At 52.9% G+C, this 18,638-nt stretch overlaps 1 protein-coding gene across 1 annotated transcript; it reads right to left on the bottom strand.

Annotated features, from left to right (window-relative positions):
• Positions 1-3,186: 3,186 nt before the first annotated feature.
• rce1a (Ras converting CAAX endopeptidase 1a) lies at positions 3,187-17,526 on the bottom strand. Its single transcript, XM_042345542.1, has 8 exons — positions 17,405-17,526; positions 10,950-11,052; positions 8,266-8,349; positions 7,100-7,178; positions 6,097-6,264; positions 4,899-4,970; positions 4,595-4,657; positions 3,187-3,416 (listed from the first exon to the last, which is right to left on the bottom strand). The coding sequence occupies exons 1-8, from the start codon at positions 17,509-17,511 to the stop codon at positions 3,187-3,189; spliced, it is 906 nt and encodes a 301-aa protein (XP_042201476.1). The 5' UTR covers positions 17,512-17,526.
• Between the last annotated feature and the right edge of the window lie 1,112 nt (positions 17,527-18,638).

The raw sequence follows: 18,638 nt of genomic DNA, 5'->3' as shown, positions 1-18,638 counted from the left end.
TATCATGTCATTGAAACGCCTAAAAGCGCTTCAGAGTATACTGTCAAGTGAATTGGCTGTGTATTTTGTGGGCGAAAGTGTTAAGCATCATACGTGTGTCACTCAGTCAGCGAGTCCCGCCAATATAATCCTTTTAATATAAATCATACATTTATACGATACATTATACATCTGTCAAGATTGTCGTTTTCGTTCTGTTCAAGTAAAACTCGTTTTAAATCTCTGGTGTTTTTCTTTCTCTCAGTTTTTGTCGGAATACAATTTCTCATCAGGAAAAATAGTCACTGTTACAAAATATAGTGCTCGATTTACAAATATCTGCGCGGTATAATGTTAGAAAAAATACTTTCTCTTGAAGTCATCCCACCTTTTCCCAGACACGCTGGGGTGTGGGATCCTCGGTAAAAATGAGTAAAATGGCTCACTGATGAACGTCGGGAACCCCTGAACTCCATAACACACCCAACAAAAGCACCATTAGGAAAGGCCGTCAACATGGGTTCCTACTGTATTGCTCCACAGGACAACTGTCTTAGTGCTGCAGTCGTTTACGCAGGTTTGGGGGATGGGTGAGGATTGAGGGAGGGAGGAGGGAGGGAGGGAAGGAGGGAGGGAGCTCTGAATTGCTCACACGCGCAACGTATGTCTCGAAACAGCTTCCTCCCTTTTGTGAATAAACGCCTGCTCGGCTTTGCTGATCCAGGGCCGGTGAGTCCAAGAGGTCACGGAATCCATGGACAAGGGAGTAAAACAGTTATCCAAATTTCAGTTTGCAGAGACGTTAAATTGTCGGGAATAATGGCGTGTGCCATGGTGGGTTTGCCCACTGCAACACATTTAATAATAATAATCCTTGCATTGGATATAGCGCCTTAACACGTTGTCGAGACGCCTCAAAGCGCTTCACCAAGTGGGATTGACTGCTATTTTTTGTGACCACATATTTTTGGCGGGAAGGACTATTACCCCCGGAAAGCGATCCGTCGATTGACTAACAACCGGGTTCCTACTTACCGCTGTGGGGAGTAAAGAAACTCCCCTATAGCTCAACTGGGACGGGAGTCCTGAAGGGAGTCACAGGAAAGTGCCTGCGTTTTGTGGGCGAAACGCGGCCGCCAATTTGCGCACAGCCACACTCCGCAAACAGCCGGGCAATGACTGACCAATTTCATATTTGGGGGATTGTCGGGCAGGACAGCGGGAGGGACCCTTCTCTTTTCACATAGCGCAGCGGGAGATCTTTTATGAACAAGGCAGACAGAGGGAGCTTTGGTTTAACATCTCATCTGAAGAACGGCATCTCTGACAACGCAGCAACACCCCCCCAGAGCGTCAGCTGAGGCTGTGATTCCAATCCCCGACGTGTTGGGGGGCCTTGAACCCACAACCTTCCGACTCAGAGACAAGAGCATTACCAACTGAGCCAGACTGACACAGTGGTCTTAAGGCTAAGACACTTGAATTATTTTGGGTCCTCACTGATGGGTGAAATGGGTTCAGCTTCCCAATACCAGAGCAAGCAACTGTACAGTGACCTCTCTGCATTCTCAGATGTCCCTTATCCTGAGAAGATTCTGTACAAAGCCTCTGGTAGCCCCCCCTCCCACCACCCCCTCTCACACACACACACACACACACACACACACGTACACAGAAGCCCCCAAATCCCTCCTAGTTTTAGCTTGTGAGACCATTTGGTCCTAATCATAATTAATTAAGTAATTGTTGTGCACAATTTACTGTCACGTTTCACCCACAAAACACACAGTCAATTCACTTTACAGTGTATTCTGTGAAGCTCTTGAGACGTCTCAACAATGTGATAAGGCGCTGTGTCAAATGCCAGGATCATTATTATTATTATTTATAATTAAAAATACAGCTAATTCTTAAATTCTGTCTTAACATGAAAGCCGATTTTTTCTACAGGACTTTGACAGAAACTGGTCTCCAAATTCACACCTGATCCAAAAACGTTCCACAATTCCAAGACAAAAGACAATTCCAAGGGCTTATATTCTCTGGAATATAGAAGAATTAGAGGGCCTCTTATAGAAACCTATAAGATCATCAAAGGGCAATGATAGAGTAGATAGTGGGAGATTGTTTCCCCGGTTGGAGAAACTAAAACCAGGGGTCACAACCTTAAAATCAGAGGCCAACCCTTTCGCACTGAGTTGAGGATGAACTTCTTCACTCAAAGGGGTGAATGTATGGAACTCACTACCGCAAAGGGCTGTTGATGCTCAGTCCTTGAACATATTCAAGACTGAGAGATAGATTTCTTATTGCAAAAGGGATTAAGGGATATGGGGGTAAGGCCGGGGAGGGGGGGGGGGAGGGGGGATATGGGGGTAAGGCCGGGTCAGGTTATTAGCTGGAGTTAGATTAGAAGATCAGCCGTGATTGAATGGCGGGGCAGAGGCTCGAAGGCCCGAATGGCCTACTCCTGCTCTGACATGTTATGTTAAAATAAATAAGAATAATTATAACTCCTGACATTTGAATCAGCGGGGCCTTTGACGTCTGAATGGCACCTTCACAGGATGCACTGCAAAGTGGAGTGACTGTGTATTCTGTAGGCAAATGCAGCAGCCAATTTGCACACAGCAATGCCAACTGGTGGGGTTTGAATGAGAGAATTCCCAGTTTTAAGACTCATTACTCAATTCTCACACCATCTCATCTGCCCCCAATTCCTGAGACAATTCCTGGTTCCCGGATTCCCTGATATTCCAAAAAAAATCAATGTCACTGGCAGTGCAATGTGGGATGGGGATGATTGGGAAGGGGGGACGAGGAGTGGGCAGAGGGAGAGAGCGAGAACGAGGGTGAGGAGGGAGGGGAAAGAGAGACCGAGGGTGAGGAGGAGGGAGAGAGAACGAGAGAGGGAAAGGTGGGGAGAGGGAATGAGGAGGGAAGAGGAGAGAACAAGGAGAAAGAGGGGAAGGAGATAGAGAATGAGGGTGGAGAGCGGGGAGAGGGAGAAAACAAGGGTGGGAGAGAGAGAGAGAACAAGAGTGGTGAGGAGTGGAGGGAGAGAGAGAGGATGAGGAGAGAGAACGAGGGTGGGGAGAGGAGGGAGACAGAATGAGGGAAGAGAGGGCGGGAGAGAGAGAACAAGGGTGAGGAGGGAGGGAGGGAGGGAGAGAGAGAGAACGAGGGAGGGAGGGAGGGAGGCTGACATCAGGTGCAGATGGACAGCCCGGTGTCTGGTTTGGTGAGCTGGCAGACGGGAAGTTCCCCGAAGAAGACGGGATCGGTCATGGGGAAGAGGAGCAGGAAGAAGAGGGAGACTCCGAGCAGGTAGAAGAGCAGGATGGTGAGCTTCTGGGGGTGATCGAAAGCAGCTCCGATGGCTGGGAATCCCATGTAGTTACAGAAGGAGTGGCAGAGAACCGGCCCGATCAGGTGACCTGCAATAGGAGAGTGAGCGAGGAACAGAATTTATCAACAGAATCATCTCTCCCGTTTGAGCATAGCAATAAAATAATAATCTTTGCATTTGATATCACAGCTTATCACGTTGTTCAGACGTCTCAAAGTGCATTACAGAACACAATTCTGTCCAAAAATTAATCACTTCACTTTACAGTGTATCCTGTGAAGCGCTTTGAGACGTCTCGACATTGTGATAAGTACCTGTATTAAATGCAGGGTTTATTATTATTATACTGTAAAGTGTAGTGACGACTGTGTGTGTTTTGTGGGCGAAATGCGGCAGCCGATTGCGCCCAACGACATCCCCACAAACAGCCGTGGATTCAATGACCAAATTATTATTTTTTTAAATAATTTTTTTGGAAGGGATTATTACCCCCAGAAAGCGATCCTCCAATCGACTAACAAGCTACTGACTGCTGAGGAACACAGGCGTGTCTGTGTGTGAGAGTCTGTCTGTCTGTGTGTGTGTGTGTGTGTGTCTGTGTGTCTCTGTGTGTATGACTGTGTGTGAGTGTGTGTGTGTGTGTGTGTCTGTGTGTCTCTGTGTGTATGACTGTGTGTGAGTGTCTGTGTGTGTGTGTGTGTGTGTGTGTGTGTGTGTCTGTGTGTGAGTGTCTATCTGTGTGTGTGTGTGTGTGTCTGTGTGTGAGTGTCTGTGTGTGTTTGTGTGTCTGTCTGTGTGAGAGTCTGTCTGTCTGTGTGTGTGTGTCTGTGTGTCTCTGTGTGTCTGTGTGTGAGTGTGTGTGCGTCTCTGTGTGTGTGTCTGTGTGTGAGTGTCTATCTGTGTGTGTGTGTGTGTGTGAGTGTCTGTGTGTGTGTGTGTGTGTGTGTGTGTGTGTGTCTGTCTGTGTGTGTGTCTGTGTGTGAGTGTCTGTCTGTGTGTGTGTGTGTCTGTGTGTGTGTGTCTGTGTGTGTCTGTGTGTGAGTGTCTGTCTGTGTGTGTGTGTGTGTCTGTGTGTGTGTGTGTCTGTCTGTGTGTGTGTCTGTGTGGAGTAAACAAACTTGGCTAACATTTCGCCTTGACCTGCCTGTGAATCGAACCCGGATCCTCTCGCTTGCGAGGCGAGGGGTGTAACCCCTGAGCTACAGGGTTTCACGAGGATGTGAGGAGACAGGAGAGGCCAGAGGAAGAGAATGTGAAAGAGCTGACCTGTCCGGATGAAAATGAATGCTGTGTAGGCCCCAAACACGGCAGTGTAGGAGAACTGGAAAACTGGGAAGAGAAGGGAAATAACCTGCATCAATCCGACTGTACCTGTTATTAATATTAATAATCATACAACAGAAACTGGCACTTATTTTCTATAATATAAACAATAATAATAATCCATGCATTTGATACAGCATTTGATTGTTAGATTGTGAGAGAGCCGCACTGAGCCAGTCTGACCGCAGTAATCCCGTGCTGTCAGACACCTTACTGTATTGGTGGCTGTCGGCCACGTGGCTTGTACCTGCAGATAGAAAGATTCCAGAGACCGTCCCTTGCCTGAATTTGAGCAGCTCAATGACGTGGTGGAAATGAGCTGCGACAAGAATGAGACAGAGAAGGTGTCAGTGCCCACAAGACAACAACAACAACTTGCGTGTACACAGGGTCGCCCCTCCCAGAGCGCTTGACAGTGGCAGACACGACGCTGGGCCGGGGGGAGGTGACCGTAAGCACTGGTCAAAGAGGAAGGTCTTCAGGTGTGACCTGAAGATGGGGAAGGTGGGAGCGAGGAAGAGGGATTGAGGGAGAGACTGACGAGAGTTTCGGGGCCAGGTGGTCGAAGGCACGGCCGCTCGCTCACAAAGACCCATTCAACAACAACAACAACACATGACACTTGTACGGCGTCTCTCACGTCAGGAGGACGTGCCCAGCGCTGGACAGTCAGGGGTTTGGACCCGAGCTGGGGGTTGGGATCAGGAGGGGGTGGAGGGTGTGGGCAGGAGGGGGAATGAAGGCGCGATCAAAGAGGAGGGTCTTGAAGGAAGGGAGGGAGAGAGGGAGGGAGGGAGGGGGTGAGTTGGAGGGACTGTGGGATGGAGTTCCAAAGGGTGGGGGCAGAGAGGCTGAAGGCCCGACCATCGATGGTGCAATACACACACTGATGGGATCAGGAGGGTGGGAGGAGTCACGGGAGGGGTGGGAGGAGTTACGGGGAGGGGTGGGAGGGGTCACAGGGAGGGGTGGGAGGAGTCATGGGGAGGGGTGGGAGGAGTCACGGGGAGGGTGGGAGGAGTCAGGGGGAGGGTTGGGAGGAGTCACAGGGAGTGGTGGGAGGAGTCACAGGGAGGGTGGGAGGAGTCACGGGGTGGGGTGGGAGGAGTTACGGGGAGGGGTGGGAGGAGTCATGGGGAGGGGTGGGAGGAGTCACGGGGAGGGTGGGAGGAGTCAGGGGGTGGGTTGGGAGGAGTCACGGGGAGTGGTGGGAGGAGTCACATGGAGGGTGGGAGGAGTCACGGGGAGGGGTGGGAGGAGTCACAGGGAGGGGTGGGAGGAGTCACGGGGAGTGTGGGAGGAGCCACAGAGAGGGTGGGAGGAGTCACAGGGAGGGTGGGAGGAGTCACAGGGAGGGTGGGAGGAGTCACAGGGAGGGTGGGAGGAGTCACAGGGAGGGGTGGGAGGAGTCACAGGGAGGGGTGGGAGGACTCACATCTACTCACCGACGCCAAAGAAGAGCGGGCAGGTGAAGATGGCCCGGTTGAGGCCGGTGCAGGGCACCAGCATGGGCAGCATACAGGCTCGGAAGACCAGCTCCTCTGTCAACGGCGCCACCACCTGGTTCCTCAGCCACCGCATGTCCGTCACACACTGCACCCAGAACCGCACGTCTGCACCGGGGGGCAACACATTAACCTCAAGTACAGGAGGTTGCCCGACCCCATCAACCTTCAGCCTCTCTGCCCCCATCCTCTGGAACTCCATCCCACAGTCCCTCCCTCCCTCCCTCCTCTGCGACCAACCGCGCCTCCTGACACCCTCCTACCCCCACCGTCCCTGTCCTCCACCCCTCCTGAGCCCAACCCCCAGCTCGGGTCCAAACCCCTGACTGTCCAGCGCCTGCGGACGTGCTCCCGATGTGAAAAGCTCCGTGTAAATGTCATGTGTTGTTGTTGTTGAGTCGATGTTACTTGCCCACAGACTGACTGTGTTCAGGTCATTAATCAGACGCCAATGGATGGAGTTACAGAGGGCAACAGCAAAAGCTTTGGGAGGTTCGACCGATTATAATCATAATAATAATCCTTGCATTTGATCCGGCGCCTTATCACGTCGTCAAGACGGCTCAAAGCGCTTCGCGGGATACACTGTAAACTGTAGTGACTATATGTTTTGCAGGCGAAACGCGGCAGCCAATTGCACCCGGCGACGTCCCCACAAAGTCATGGGTTGAGTGACCATTTTATTATTATTATTATTTGTGGGAGGAGGGATTATTACCCTGGAAAACTAACAATTGGGTTCCGACTAACTGCTGGTTAAACAGAGGCGCGTGTGTGCGCGTGTAGTAAGGAAACTTGCCTAAGTTTGCGCCCTGACCTGCCCGGGAATAGAACCCCGGTCCACAACAGCTCTCACGTTGGAGGACATCTCAAACGTTTGATGTGGAGGGTGTGGATCACTGAACAAAACACCGTCAGGAGGAGCTTGCCCTTACGTACTCACCAATAAGAACCTTCACCCCGTCCACAAAGCCCCACGGAAGATCCATACACAGCTGAATGAGTGGGCCAAAGAACAACACCTGTGGAACAGCAAACAAAGATTAACAACTATCAGCCTGGCTCGGTCTCTCTCTCTCTCGTCTCGGAGTCAGAAGGTTGTGGGTTCAAGCTGCCACAAGTCGGGACCTGGAATCACACAGTCTAAGCTGAAGCTCCAGCCCAGTGCTGGGGGTTAAGGAGAGAGAGAGAGAGAAGGCGCTGAATTGTCGGAGGCGCCGCCTTTAAATCTGAGACATTAAACCTCACTCGCTCCCCATCTGCCTGTTCAGGCGGATGTTAAAGATCTCCCGCAGGGCTGTTGGAAAAGAGAAGGGGGTTTCTCCCCCTCTCTCTGTCTCACAGTGTTCTGGCCGACAAACACCCCAAATCAAATTGATTGCTCACTCCACGGCTGTTTGTGGGACATTCAGTTTCAGTCACAAAACACACAGTCACTACACTTTACAGTATATTCCGTGAAGCACTTGGAGATCACTCAGTCCACGACTGTTTGTGGGGACGCTGCTGTGCGCAATTGGCTGCCGCGTTTCGCCCACAAAATATACAGTCAATTCACTTGACAGTGTGTCCTGTGAAGCGCTTTGAGACGTCTCGAAAACGTGATAAGGCGCTGTGTCAAATACTAGGATTATTATTATTATTATTAATCTGTCAATTAATTATTGGGACGTCCTCCCGACATGAAAGGCGCTCAATAAATGGAATCTTGTTGTTGTTGTATTATAACAACATGGGGTGCCCACCAGTGGCTGATAGAAGTTCTGTCCACTCTCACCCTGAATCCCAGCCACGTTATAGCAGGAATTACCACAAGATTCAAACAAGGGAAAACCTCGCGACTTTACATCGTTCAACGAAATGTCTCAAGACAGAGATTTGCTGCCTTTTGTGCCTGTATTTTGCAGGAAACCTCAACAAGATCCAGTGCACAGCAAGATCCCACCCCTGCCTGCAACTGACTGATGTTCAGCTCGGAAGTTTTCCGATAGCACCTGAATGAAGATTGCATGCCACAGCACCTGTGTTTCAATGACTTAAACGTCACAGTGAAACCTAGCCCCGTCCTGTCCCAGTCCCAGTCACAGCGCTAAAGTCCAGCTCACTCACCATCGTCAGCAGGAGCGGTAGAGAGGCAGCAGCCAAAGCCCCCTCCAAGCGGAACCCCATCAGTGATAGCAGCGAGGGACCTGTCTGATCAAAACACGCAGGAAGTCAGAACCAGACTCGCCGAGTCCCTGTAGCTCAGGGGTTAGACCCCTCCCCTCGCACCCCACAGCCCCTGTAGCTCAGGGGTTAGACCCCTCCCCTCGCACCCCACAGCCCCTGTAGCTCAGGGGTTAGACCCCCCCCTCGCACCCCACAGCCCCTGTAGCTCAGGGGTTAGACCCCTCACCTCGCACCCCACAGCCCCTGTAGCTCAGGGGTTAGACCCCTCCCCTCGCACCCCACAGCCCCTGTAGCTCAGGGGTTAGACCCCTCCCCTCGCACCCCACAGCCCCTGTAGCTCAGGGGTTAGACCCCTCACCTCGCACCCACAGCCCCTGTAGCTCAGGGTTAGACCCCTCCCCTCACACCCCACAGCCCCTGTAGCTCAGGGGTTAGACCCCTCACCTCGCACCCCACAGCCCCTGTAGCTCAGGGGTTAGACCCCTCACCTCGCAAGCCACAACAAGATACAACAACAAGATTTCATTTATAGAGCACCTTTCACGTCGGGAGGACGTCTCAAGGCGCTGGACAGTTGGGTCGGGACCCGAGCATTGGGGGAAATGGTCAGGGTGAGGGGGGGGAAGGGAGGGAGCGAAGAGGGGGGAAATGGTCAGGGGGAGGGAGCGAGGAGGGGGCAAAGGGTGAGGGGAGGGAAGGGAGGATGCGAGGAGGGGGGAAATGGTCAGGGTGAGGGGAGGGAAGGGAGGGAGCGAGGAGGTGGTAGAGAGGCGAGAGCGGAGCTGAAGGCGCGGTCGAAGAGAAAGGTCTTGAGACCGGCCTTGAAGGAGGAAAGGGAGGAAGCGGCGAAGGCACTGGGGATGGAGTTCCAGAGCCTCGGGGCTGAGAGGCTGAAGGCCCGGTCACCGATGGTAGGGCGGTTGGGGCGGGGGACGTGGAGCAGACCGGAGCCAGAGGGACGGAGGGTACGGGCAGGTAAGTAGGGGGATAGTAGGTCAGAGAGGTAGGAGGGAGCGAGGCCGGGAATGGCCCTGTAGGTGAGGATATTGAATTCGATCCTCTGGGGGATGGGGAGCCAGTGGAGGGGAGCGAGGGCGAGGGTGAGGGTGAGGGTGGGAGTGAGGGTGAGGGCGAGGGTGAGGGTGGGAGTGAGGGCGAGGGTGAGGGTGGGAGTGATGTGATCGCGGTGTCTGGTGTGGGACAGTACACGAGCTGCAGAGTTCTGGATGACCTGCAGTGTGGAGGGAGGGCCGGGAAGGCCGACGAGGAGAGAGTTCCCATAGTCCGGCCTTGAGGTGATAAAGGTGTGGACCAGAGTTTCAGCCGCGTGAGGGGTGAGGTAGTGCCGTAGTCTGGCAATGTTTCGGAGGTGATGGAAGGCGGTGCCGGTTGTGGCGCAGATGTGGGGAAGAAAGGACAGCTCAGGGTCGAACCCCGAGGTTCCTGATGGCTTTGAGAGGTGGAGAGTGCGGAGCTGATGGTGTCAGTGCCTGAGGTGCGGAGGCGCTGACGTGAGCCAATCAGGAGGGCCTCAGTTTTGCGGACGTTGAGCTGAAGAAAGTTGTCTCTCGTCCAGGACTCGATGTCGGACAGACAGCTGTCAGGACATCGGGGTCGTGGAGTTGAGAGTAGAGGAGGAAAGGTAGAGTTGGGTGTCATCCGCATACATGTGGGAGTGAACCCCATGTCTGCGGATGATGTCACCACAGTGGGAGCATATAGAGGGTGAAGAGGAGGGGACCGAGGACAGAGCCCTGAGGGACACCACACAAAACAGTGCGGGGGGTGGAGGAAAAGCCATTTGCAGAGACAAAATGAAGACGGTGGGAGAGGTACGACCTAAACCACTCAAGGACAGGGCCTTGAAGGTTGAGGTGGAGGACATGTGGTGGAGGAGGATAGAGTGGTCAACCGTATCGAATGCTGCCGATATGTCGAGGAGGACGAGGAGGCAGAGGGAGCCCTGGTCACAGATGGTCAGGATGTCATTGGTGACCTTGACCAGAGGGCAGTTTCTGTGCTATGGGCAGCACGGAAACCCGACTGAAGGGGTTTGAATAATGAATGGATGGAGAGGAAAGAGCGCAGCTGGGAGGCGACGACTCTTTCAAGGACCTTGGACAGGAAGGGGAGGTTGGAGATGGTGCCCCTGTAGCTCAGGGGTTAGACCCCTCGCCTCGTAAGCCACAGCCCCTGTAGCTCAGGGGTTAGACCCCTCCTCTCGCAAGCCAGAGGGACCCGGGTTTGATTCCCGGGCGGGTCAGGTCAGGGCGAAACCTTAGGCAAGTTTCCTTAACCCCCACACCCACCCCCACACACATATACACGCACACCTCTGTTTACCTCGCGGTAAGTAGCGTCCCAGAGCGCTTGACAGTGGCGGAGCACAACTCCGAGCCGGAGGTGGTGGGAGGAGGTGGGGGGAGGAGTGACCGTAAGCACTGGTCGAACTGGAAGGTCTTCAGGCACGACCTGAAGATGGGGAAGGAGGGTGAGGGCGAGGCGAAGGGAGGGACAGAGGGAAGAGTGACAGAGTTTCGGGGTGCAGTGGCTGAAAGTGCGGCCACCGATGGTGGAGTGGAGGGGCCGAGGGACCAGCAGGAGGCCGGAGTGTGCGAGCATACCTTGTTACCTGTATATTCCCGCCATATCCAGAGGCCTAAAGGGGAAAGTGCTGAGACTATGAGGACGCTGGTGAACCGCCTTTTGATGACTGTCGGATGGTCCCTGGAACACAGAGAGATACACAAGATGGACTGGAGGATATCGTGGGTCTCATAGCTAAGTGGTTATTTAGCTCCGGGATTTACCAACAAACAGAAGTCCCGTAGCTCAGTGGTTAGAGCACTCGCCTCGCAAGCGAGAGGACCCGTGTTCGATTCCCGTGCGAAACCTTAGGCAAGTTTTCTTCACACACACACACACGCGCCTGTTTACCAGCAGTAACTAGGAACCCGGTTGTTAGTCGAATGGCGGATTGCTTTCCAGGTGTAATAATCCCTTCAAAATGTGGTCGCTCAATCCATGACTGTTTGTGGGGACTCTGCTGTGCACAATTGGCTGCAGGCGTTTCGCCCACAAACATAGTGAATTTACTTTACAATAGATCCTGTGAAGCGCTTTGAGCCGCTTCAAAGATGTCATTATCAAATGCAAGGATTATAATTATCGTTACCGCTTGGCACTATCTAAATCATGCATTTCATCCCTCTGATCCCTTAAAAAAAATTCAGTCACTCAATCCATGACTGTTTGTGGACACTGTTGTGCGCAATTGGCTGCCACGCTTCGCCCACTTTACAATAAATCCTGTGAAGTGCTTTGAGACGTCTCGACGACATGATAAGGTTCTGTATCAAATGCAAGGATTTCTTTTATTGTATAAAGGCAGAGCTGTGGCGCAGTGCCTCTCCGTCTGTTTGCTGAGGCTGTGGAGGAAATTCAAGTTCTTAATTTGAAAACGCTGACCTTAGTGAAAGAGGGAGAGAGATAGCGAGGGAAGGAGAGAGGGAGGAGAGAGGTGGTTGAGGGAGGGGGAAGAGGTGGGAGAGGGAGGGACAGGAAGAGAGGGAGGGAGAGTGAGTGGGGGAGGGAGAAAGAGATCAAATATATACACTTTCCCTACATTAAGCACATAAACCCCACTGGGATTCAAAACACATTGCACTGTGGCTGTGTCAGGCAGGGCTGAAGTTGTAGACCACGACAGCTTTAGTCATTGCAATTAAAATCTCCTTTAAATCAAAAATATTCTGCCAGCCCATCTAGAGTAACCGCAAAGAGCTGTTAAGTAACCCACACCGTAAATAACCTGGTCTTACAATAGGCAGCAGCTTAGACGTAGGGATGAAATGCTTTATAGCAGTAATAATAATCCTTGCATTTGATATAGCTCCTTGTCAAGTCGTCGAGACGTCTTAAAGAGTTCACAGATTGTTCTGTGAAGTGTAGGGAATGTGTATTTTGTGGGCAAAACGCAGCAGCCAATTGCGCACAGCAGCGTCCCACAAACAGTCATGGAACAACAGGGTTCCTACTTATTGCAGGTAAACAGAGGCGTGTGGAGCAAGGAAATTTGCCTAAAACCTAGTAATGGAACCTGGGTCCTCTCGCTTGCAAGGCGAGTGATTTGTAATAATAATAATCCTTGTATTTGGAGTCCTGTAGCTCAGTGGTTAGAACACTCGCCTCTCTAGCAAGAGACCTGGGTTCGATTCCCAGCAGAGGGGGCGAAACCTTGGGCAAGTTTCCTTACTCCACACGCCTGATAATAATCCCTCAAGAAAAAAAAACAATAACAAATTGATCACTTCAATCCACGACTGTTTGTGGGACGTCGCTGAGCGCAATTGGCTGCCGTGTTTCACGCACAAAATATACAGTGAATTCACTTGACAGTGTATCCTGTGAAGCGCTTTAAGACGTCTCAAAGACACGATAAGCCGCTGGGTGAAACGCAGGGATTATTATTGCTATTATATTTTCGGCAGCCAACTGCACACAGCAGTGTCCCACAATGTGCCACAGACGGCCTAACCTATAGGCCACGGAACTCCACTTGGCAAGCAGAAGGGAAAGCGGGGGATTGCAAGTGTTGTCAAAGTCATAGGATTTTAAGAGGGTTTTTGAAGACAAGCAAACTGGTTTGGGGGGTTGCTGAAAGCTCTGACATGGAGGGTGGAGGGGGGTGGAGGGTGGGGGGGGGAGGGGGAGAAGAAAGGAGGTTTTTGAAAGCCCAGACTTGCCTGAGAAAGGCGGGACACATTTTGCAAGCTTTCACTTGTATTAACTGGAATTAGAGTAAAATGCCCAGAATTACGACAGACAACAGCACCCATCACGCAGGGTCTCAGAGCACTCACCAGTGGCAGGGACGGACGCCGTGCTGAGGACAGAGAGGGGAGGCGACTGTAGCCACGGTCAAAGAGGAAGGACTTTAGGTGCGACCTGAAGATGGAGCAGGAGTGGGTGAGCGAGGCAGAGGGTTACAGGGAGGGAGTGACTGAGGTTTGCAGCATAGTGGATGAAAGCATGACTGCCAGACTGATAATAATAATAATAAAAATAATAATAATCCTTGCATTTGATATAGCGCTTTTCACGTCTTCTCGACGTCTCAAAGCGCTTCACAGAATAGACTGTAAAGTAAATTGACTGTATATTTGTGGGCGAACGCGGCAGCCAATTGCGCACAGCAATGTCCCACAAACAGTCGTGGATTGAAAATGACCAATTTATTATTGTTTTTTGAGGGAATTATTATTAGGCTCTGTGTGGAGTAAGGAAACTTGCCCAAGGTTTCGCCCTCTGCCGGGAAATGAACCCAGGTCTCTCGCTTCTAAAGCGAGTGCTCTCGCCACTAAGCTCTAATAATTGATAATATAATAATAATAATCCTTGCATTTGATATAGCGCTTTTCACGTCGGGAGAGGACGTCCCAAAGCGCTTCACAGAACACACTGTAAAGTGAATTGACTGTATATTTGTGGGCGAACGCGGCAGCCAATTGCGCACAGCAATGTCCCACAAACAGTCGTGGATTGAAAATGACCAATTTATTATTGTTTTGGGTTTTGGAGGATTATTATTAGGCTCTGTGTGGAGTAAGGAAACTTGCCCGAGGTTTCGCCCTCTGCCTGGAATTGAACTCAGGTCTCTCACTTGCAAAGCGAGTGCTCTAACCACTGAGCTACAGGATGATGATAATAATAATTATTCTTGTATTTGATGCAGCGCTTTATCAAGTCTTGTCTTTAATGTCTGCCTGAACATCTCATCCGAGGGACGGCGCCTTCAACAATGGAACACACTCCCCAGGTGTTGCATTCGAGTGTCACTTTAAGACTGTGTGATGTGATTCTCACACATAAATGGGAAGAGTGCAGGTTAGCAGAGGAGGACGGGGTGGGAGGTGGGGGCTGCCTGGGTTCACAGGCTCGCGTTGTGAGCCGGAGCAGAGAGGGCAGCGCTCTCGTCTCTGAGTCAGAAGGGTTGTGAGTTCAAGCCCCCACGTCAGGTCTTGGAATCACAGTCTAAGCTGACACTCCAATGCAGCGCTGGTGGGGTGGGGGGGGAGTTGCATTGTCGGAGATGAGACGTTAAACCTCACTCACTCCCTGTCCGAGCCCCGTTCAGGTGGACGTTAAAGATTTCCCACGGCGCTATTCGAAAAGAGAAGAAGTTTCTCTCTCTCTCCTGGCGTCCTGGACGACAATCCCTCGAATAACATTGGTCGCTCACTCCATGGCTGTTTGTGGGACATCGCTGTGGGCAAACCGGCTGCCACTTTTCACCCACAAAATATACAACAACAAGAATAACTTGGATTTACATACTGCCCTTCACGCAGGGCAGCGTCCCAGAACGCTTGATACACAGTCACTACATTCAAAAATCAAAAAAACGCTTCTCGGCTGTAAGTGGGGGAAACTTTGCTGTGTGCAAATCAGCTGCTGCATAACACACAGTCACTACACTTGGCGGTGAAATCCTGTTTGTGGGGTACTGCTGTGCGCAACTGGCTGCCGGGTTTAGCCTGCAAAACTCACAGTCACTACACTTTACAGTGTATCCCATGAAGCGCGTGGAGACATATCTAAGATGTGATAAAGCGCTGCATCAAATGCAAGAATTGTTATTAATATCCTGTAACTTAGGGGTTAGAGCACTCTCCGTGCGAGCCAGAGGATCCAGATTCAATTCCTGGGCGGGTCAGGTCAGGGCGAAACAACAACAAGATTCCATTTACAGAGCGCCTTTCACGTCGGGAGGACGTCCCAAAGCACTGGACAGTTGGGTCAGGACCCGATCAGTGGGGGGAAATGGTCAGGGGGAGGGGAGGGAAGGGAGGGAGCGAGGAGGGGGGAAATGGTCAGGGTGAGGGGAGGCAAGGGAGGGAGTGAGGAGGGGGGAAATGGTCAGGGTGAGGGGAGGGAAGGGAGGGAGTGAGGAGGGGGGGAATGGTCAGGGTGAGGGGAGGGAAGGGAGGGAGTGAGGAGGGGGGAAATGGTGAGGGGAAGGAAGGGAGGGAGCGAGGAGGGGGTAGAGAGGCGAGAGCGGAGCTGAAGGCTGAAGGTCGAAGAGAAAGGTCTTGAGACCGGCCCTGAAGGAGGAAAGGGAGGAAGCGGCGAAGGCACTGGGGATGGAGTTCCAGAGCCTCGGGGCTGAGAGGCTGAAGGCCACTGATGGTCGGGCGTTTGGGGCGGGGGATGGGGGGCCGACCGGAGCCAGAGGGACGGAGGGTACGTGGGGGGATAGTAGGTCAGAGAGGGAGGAGGGAGCGAGGCCGGGAATGGCCTTGTAGGTGAGGATGAGGATCTTGAATTCGATGCTCTGGGGGATGGGGAGCCAGTGGAGGGGAGCGAGGGTGAGGGCGAGGGTGAGGGTGGGAGTGAGGGCGAGGGTGAGGGCGAGGGTGAGGGTGGGAGTGAGGGCGAGGGCGAGGGTGAGGGTGGGAGTGAGGGCGAGGGTGAGGGTGAGGGTGGGAGTGAGGGTGAGGGTGAGGGTGGGAGTGATGTGGTCGCGGTGTCTGGTGTGGGACAGTACACGAGCTGCAGAGTTCTGAATGACCTGCAGTGTGGAGGGAGGGCCGGGAAGGCCGACGAGGAGAGAGTTCCCATAGTCCGGCCTTGAGGTGATAAAGGTGTGGACCAGAGTTTCAGCCGCGTGAGGGGTGAGGTAGTGCCGTAGTCTCTGGCAATGTTTCGGAGGTGATGGAAGGCGGTGCCGGTTGTGGTGCGGATATGAGGGAGAAAAAAAATCCTATCACGGACATGACTGTAACCAACAAAAACAACACGCTGCTTTGATTTAGATTGGAAATTCCCTCCTTCCCACTCCCCACCCCCTTCTCCTGCCTCCCCCAGCGTCTCGGTGCCCCAGGGTGTGGGGGGGAGGGGGGTGAAGTTGGGGGCACTGTGTGGGATAGGAAGGGGAGGATCAGGTTCCACACAAAAAGTCTTGCTTCGAAAGTCTGCAAGCATCCTTGTAATGTTACCCTGGAACAGCGACCTCCTGACAGCACATGGAGAGAAGCCCAGATTGAGGAATGTTGACTGCTCCGTACAATGGTAAGGTGAGCCCCTCCCTCCCACTCCGACACGCTCGCCTTCACGGCACGGTGGGGCTTGGGGGACAGATTAATAATAATAATCATCCTTGCATTTGATACAGGGCCTTATCACATCTTTGAGACGTCTCAAAGCGCTTCACAGGATACACTGTCAAGTGGAGTGACTGTATATTTTGTCCCAGCACCTCTGTTTAGTCCCCTTTACACATAGACTGACACGCACACACAGACACACAAACACGCCTGTGTCTCTGGCAGTCAGTAGGAATCCGCTTGTTAGTCGATTGGGGGATCACTTTCCGGGGGTAACATAATAATAATCGTTGCATTTGACATAGCGTTTTTCACGTCTTCTCGACGTCTCAAAGTGCTTCGCAGGATAGACTGTGAAGTGAATTGACCGTATATTTGTGGGCGAAACGCAGCAGCCAATTGCGCACAGCGGCGTCTGACCCACAGACAGCCGCGGGTTGAAAATGACCAATTTGTTGTGATTGTTTGTTTTGGAGGGGTTGTTATCAGCCGCGTGTGGAGGACGGAGACTTGCCCGAGGCTTCCCCCGGGCTGGGGCTGAACCCCGGTCTCTCGCTTGCCAGGCGAGCGCTCCGACCCCTGAGCCACAGGACTCCGTGTAATAACAATAATCCCTTCAAAACAATAATAATAATTCGGGGGCTTCAACCCCCGGCTGTTTGTGGGGGCGTCGCCGGACGCGATCGGCCCCCGGGACACACGCACAGTCACTACACTCGACGGCGCGCCCTGTGACGGTGATGCTGCTGATGCTGAGCTTTACTCTGGAGTTGCCAGGGGCAACTAGCCCCGCCCCCTGTCACAATGGAGACCCCGCCCCCTGGCGACCCCCCCCCCCCGCCCCCTCTCGTGTCACCATGGCGATCCCTCCCCTTTCCCCACCCCCACTGTGTCACCATGGCGACCCCTCCCCCCCCTCCGCCGCTGTGTCACCATGGCGACAACACCCCCCACACACTCACCCACCCCCTTACCTGGGCAAAGGGCTCCTCCATACGTACAGGCTGCCCACGTAGCCGCAGGCCAGCAGCAGGCAGGCCGCGACCGAGACGGAGCACAGCTCGGCGGCGGCAGCGGCCATTTGCCCCCGACCTCCAGAGGCAGCCAGGCACCTGCGTCATCACGCGCCTGCGTCACCGCGCACAACGGGCTGGCACGCACTGCGTCACTACGCAAGCCAAGCTGCGGCGGGCAACTCACGCCGCCCACGCCGGTTGGCCCTCAGCAGGCAGGCAGGCAGCTACACGCACTGCGTCATCACGCACGGCACGCCAAGGCATCCCCACACTCGATCCACCGAAGTGGCACGGAGTACGCAAGCGCACCAAACGCCAACCATTCCCATTCACAAAAATCAACCACGTGATGGAGCGAGTTGCGCGCCCTTTCCACACAAACACACCTCGCTCCTGAGCTGTATTGTATTGCCAGAGGGTTGGGCTGTTTTTATGCCCAATTGGACTTGTTTTTGTTACAATAACAATAATCACATCTTCGAGATGTCTCAAAGTGCTTCGCAGAATGTACTGTAAAGTGTAGTGACTGTGTATTTTGTGCGTATGTGCTGTGAAACCTAGGGTGACCGTATTAGTATTATTATAGATAATAACAATCCTTGCATTTCATAGAGCGCCTTATCATGTCGTTGAGACATCTTAAAGTACTTCACAGAACACACTGTAAAGTTGCTCACCTTACACCGTGTACAGCTCGGACCCCCCTCCCCATTAGTTAGTTAGTTAGTTAGTTAGTTTAGTTAGTTAGTTGGGGCTTTGGCTGTGGGGTTACCAGGAGCTGAGGGGGAGGATTCCCTGTCCCCAGTGACTGGTCGGCCCTTCCAGGTCCTGCCCATGAGCCGGGCCGGGCTGGGCTGCCATCAGCAGTGAGTGCTCTGGGACCCTGCGGCCCCTCCTGGCTCAGGAACCGGGGCTAAAGATGGTCACAGAGGGGGGGCTCAATCCCCACATTCCGTGGGCAAACATGTCACCGTGGGGCCGGTTCAGGTCGAATGAGACTCCGCTTATTCACCCATGCTGGCATCCATGCTTGTTGATACATTTGTGAATGGAAAGTCCTGGCACAAGACAGTACATTCAAGTGAAGTACATTCATTATTCATCCCAGCTGTGGGGATTCCCAAATTCCCTTGAGAAAGCTTCCAAACACGCCTGTGATCCTGTGAAGAGTATTCACACATTCTCCATACTC

The sequence above is a fragment of the Callorhinchus milii genome, unplaced genomic scaffold (assembly GCF_018977255.1).
Source record: "Callorhinchus milii isolate IMCB2004 unplaced genomic scaffold, IMCB_Cmil_1.0 Scaffold59, whole genome shotgun sequence".
NCBI lineage: Eukaryota > Metazoa > Chordata > Chondrichthyes > Chimaeriformes > Callorhinchidae > Callorhinchus > Callorhinchus milii.
The sequence above is the reverse complement of the archived record's forward strand: the minus strand, read 5'-3'. Positions and strand labels throughout refer to the sequence as shown.

What these genes read in the sequence shown, in the direction of transcription:
- rce1a (XM_042345542.1), bottom strand. Translation starts at nt 17,511, where the DNA reads ATGGCCGCTGCCGCCGCCGAGCTGTGCTCCGTCTCGGTCGCGGCCTGC. An exon ending in TACCGCTCCTGCTGACGATG is followed by an intron (nt 7,179 to 8,265) that starts GTGAGTGAGCTG and finishes GCTGTTCCACAG; the next exon opens with GTGTTGTTCTTTGGCCCACT. An exon ending in CCCGCTCTTCTTTGGCGTCG is followed by an intron (nt 4,971 to 6,096) that starts GTGAGTAGATGT and finishes TTCTTGTCGCAG; the next exon opens with CTCATTTCCACCACGTCATT.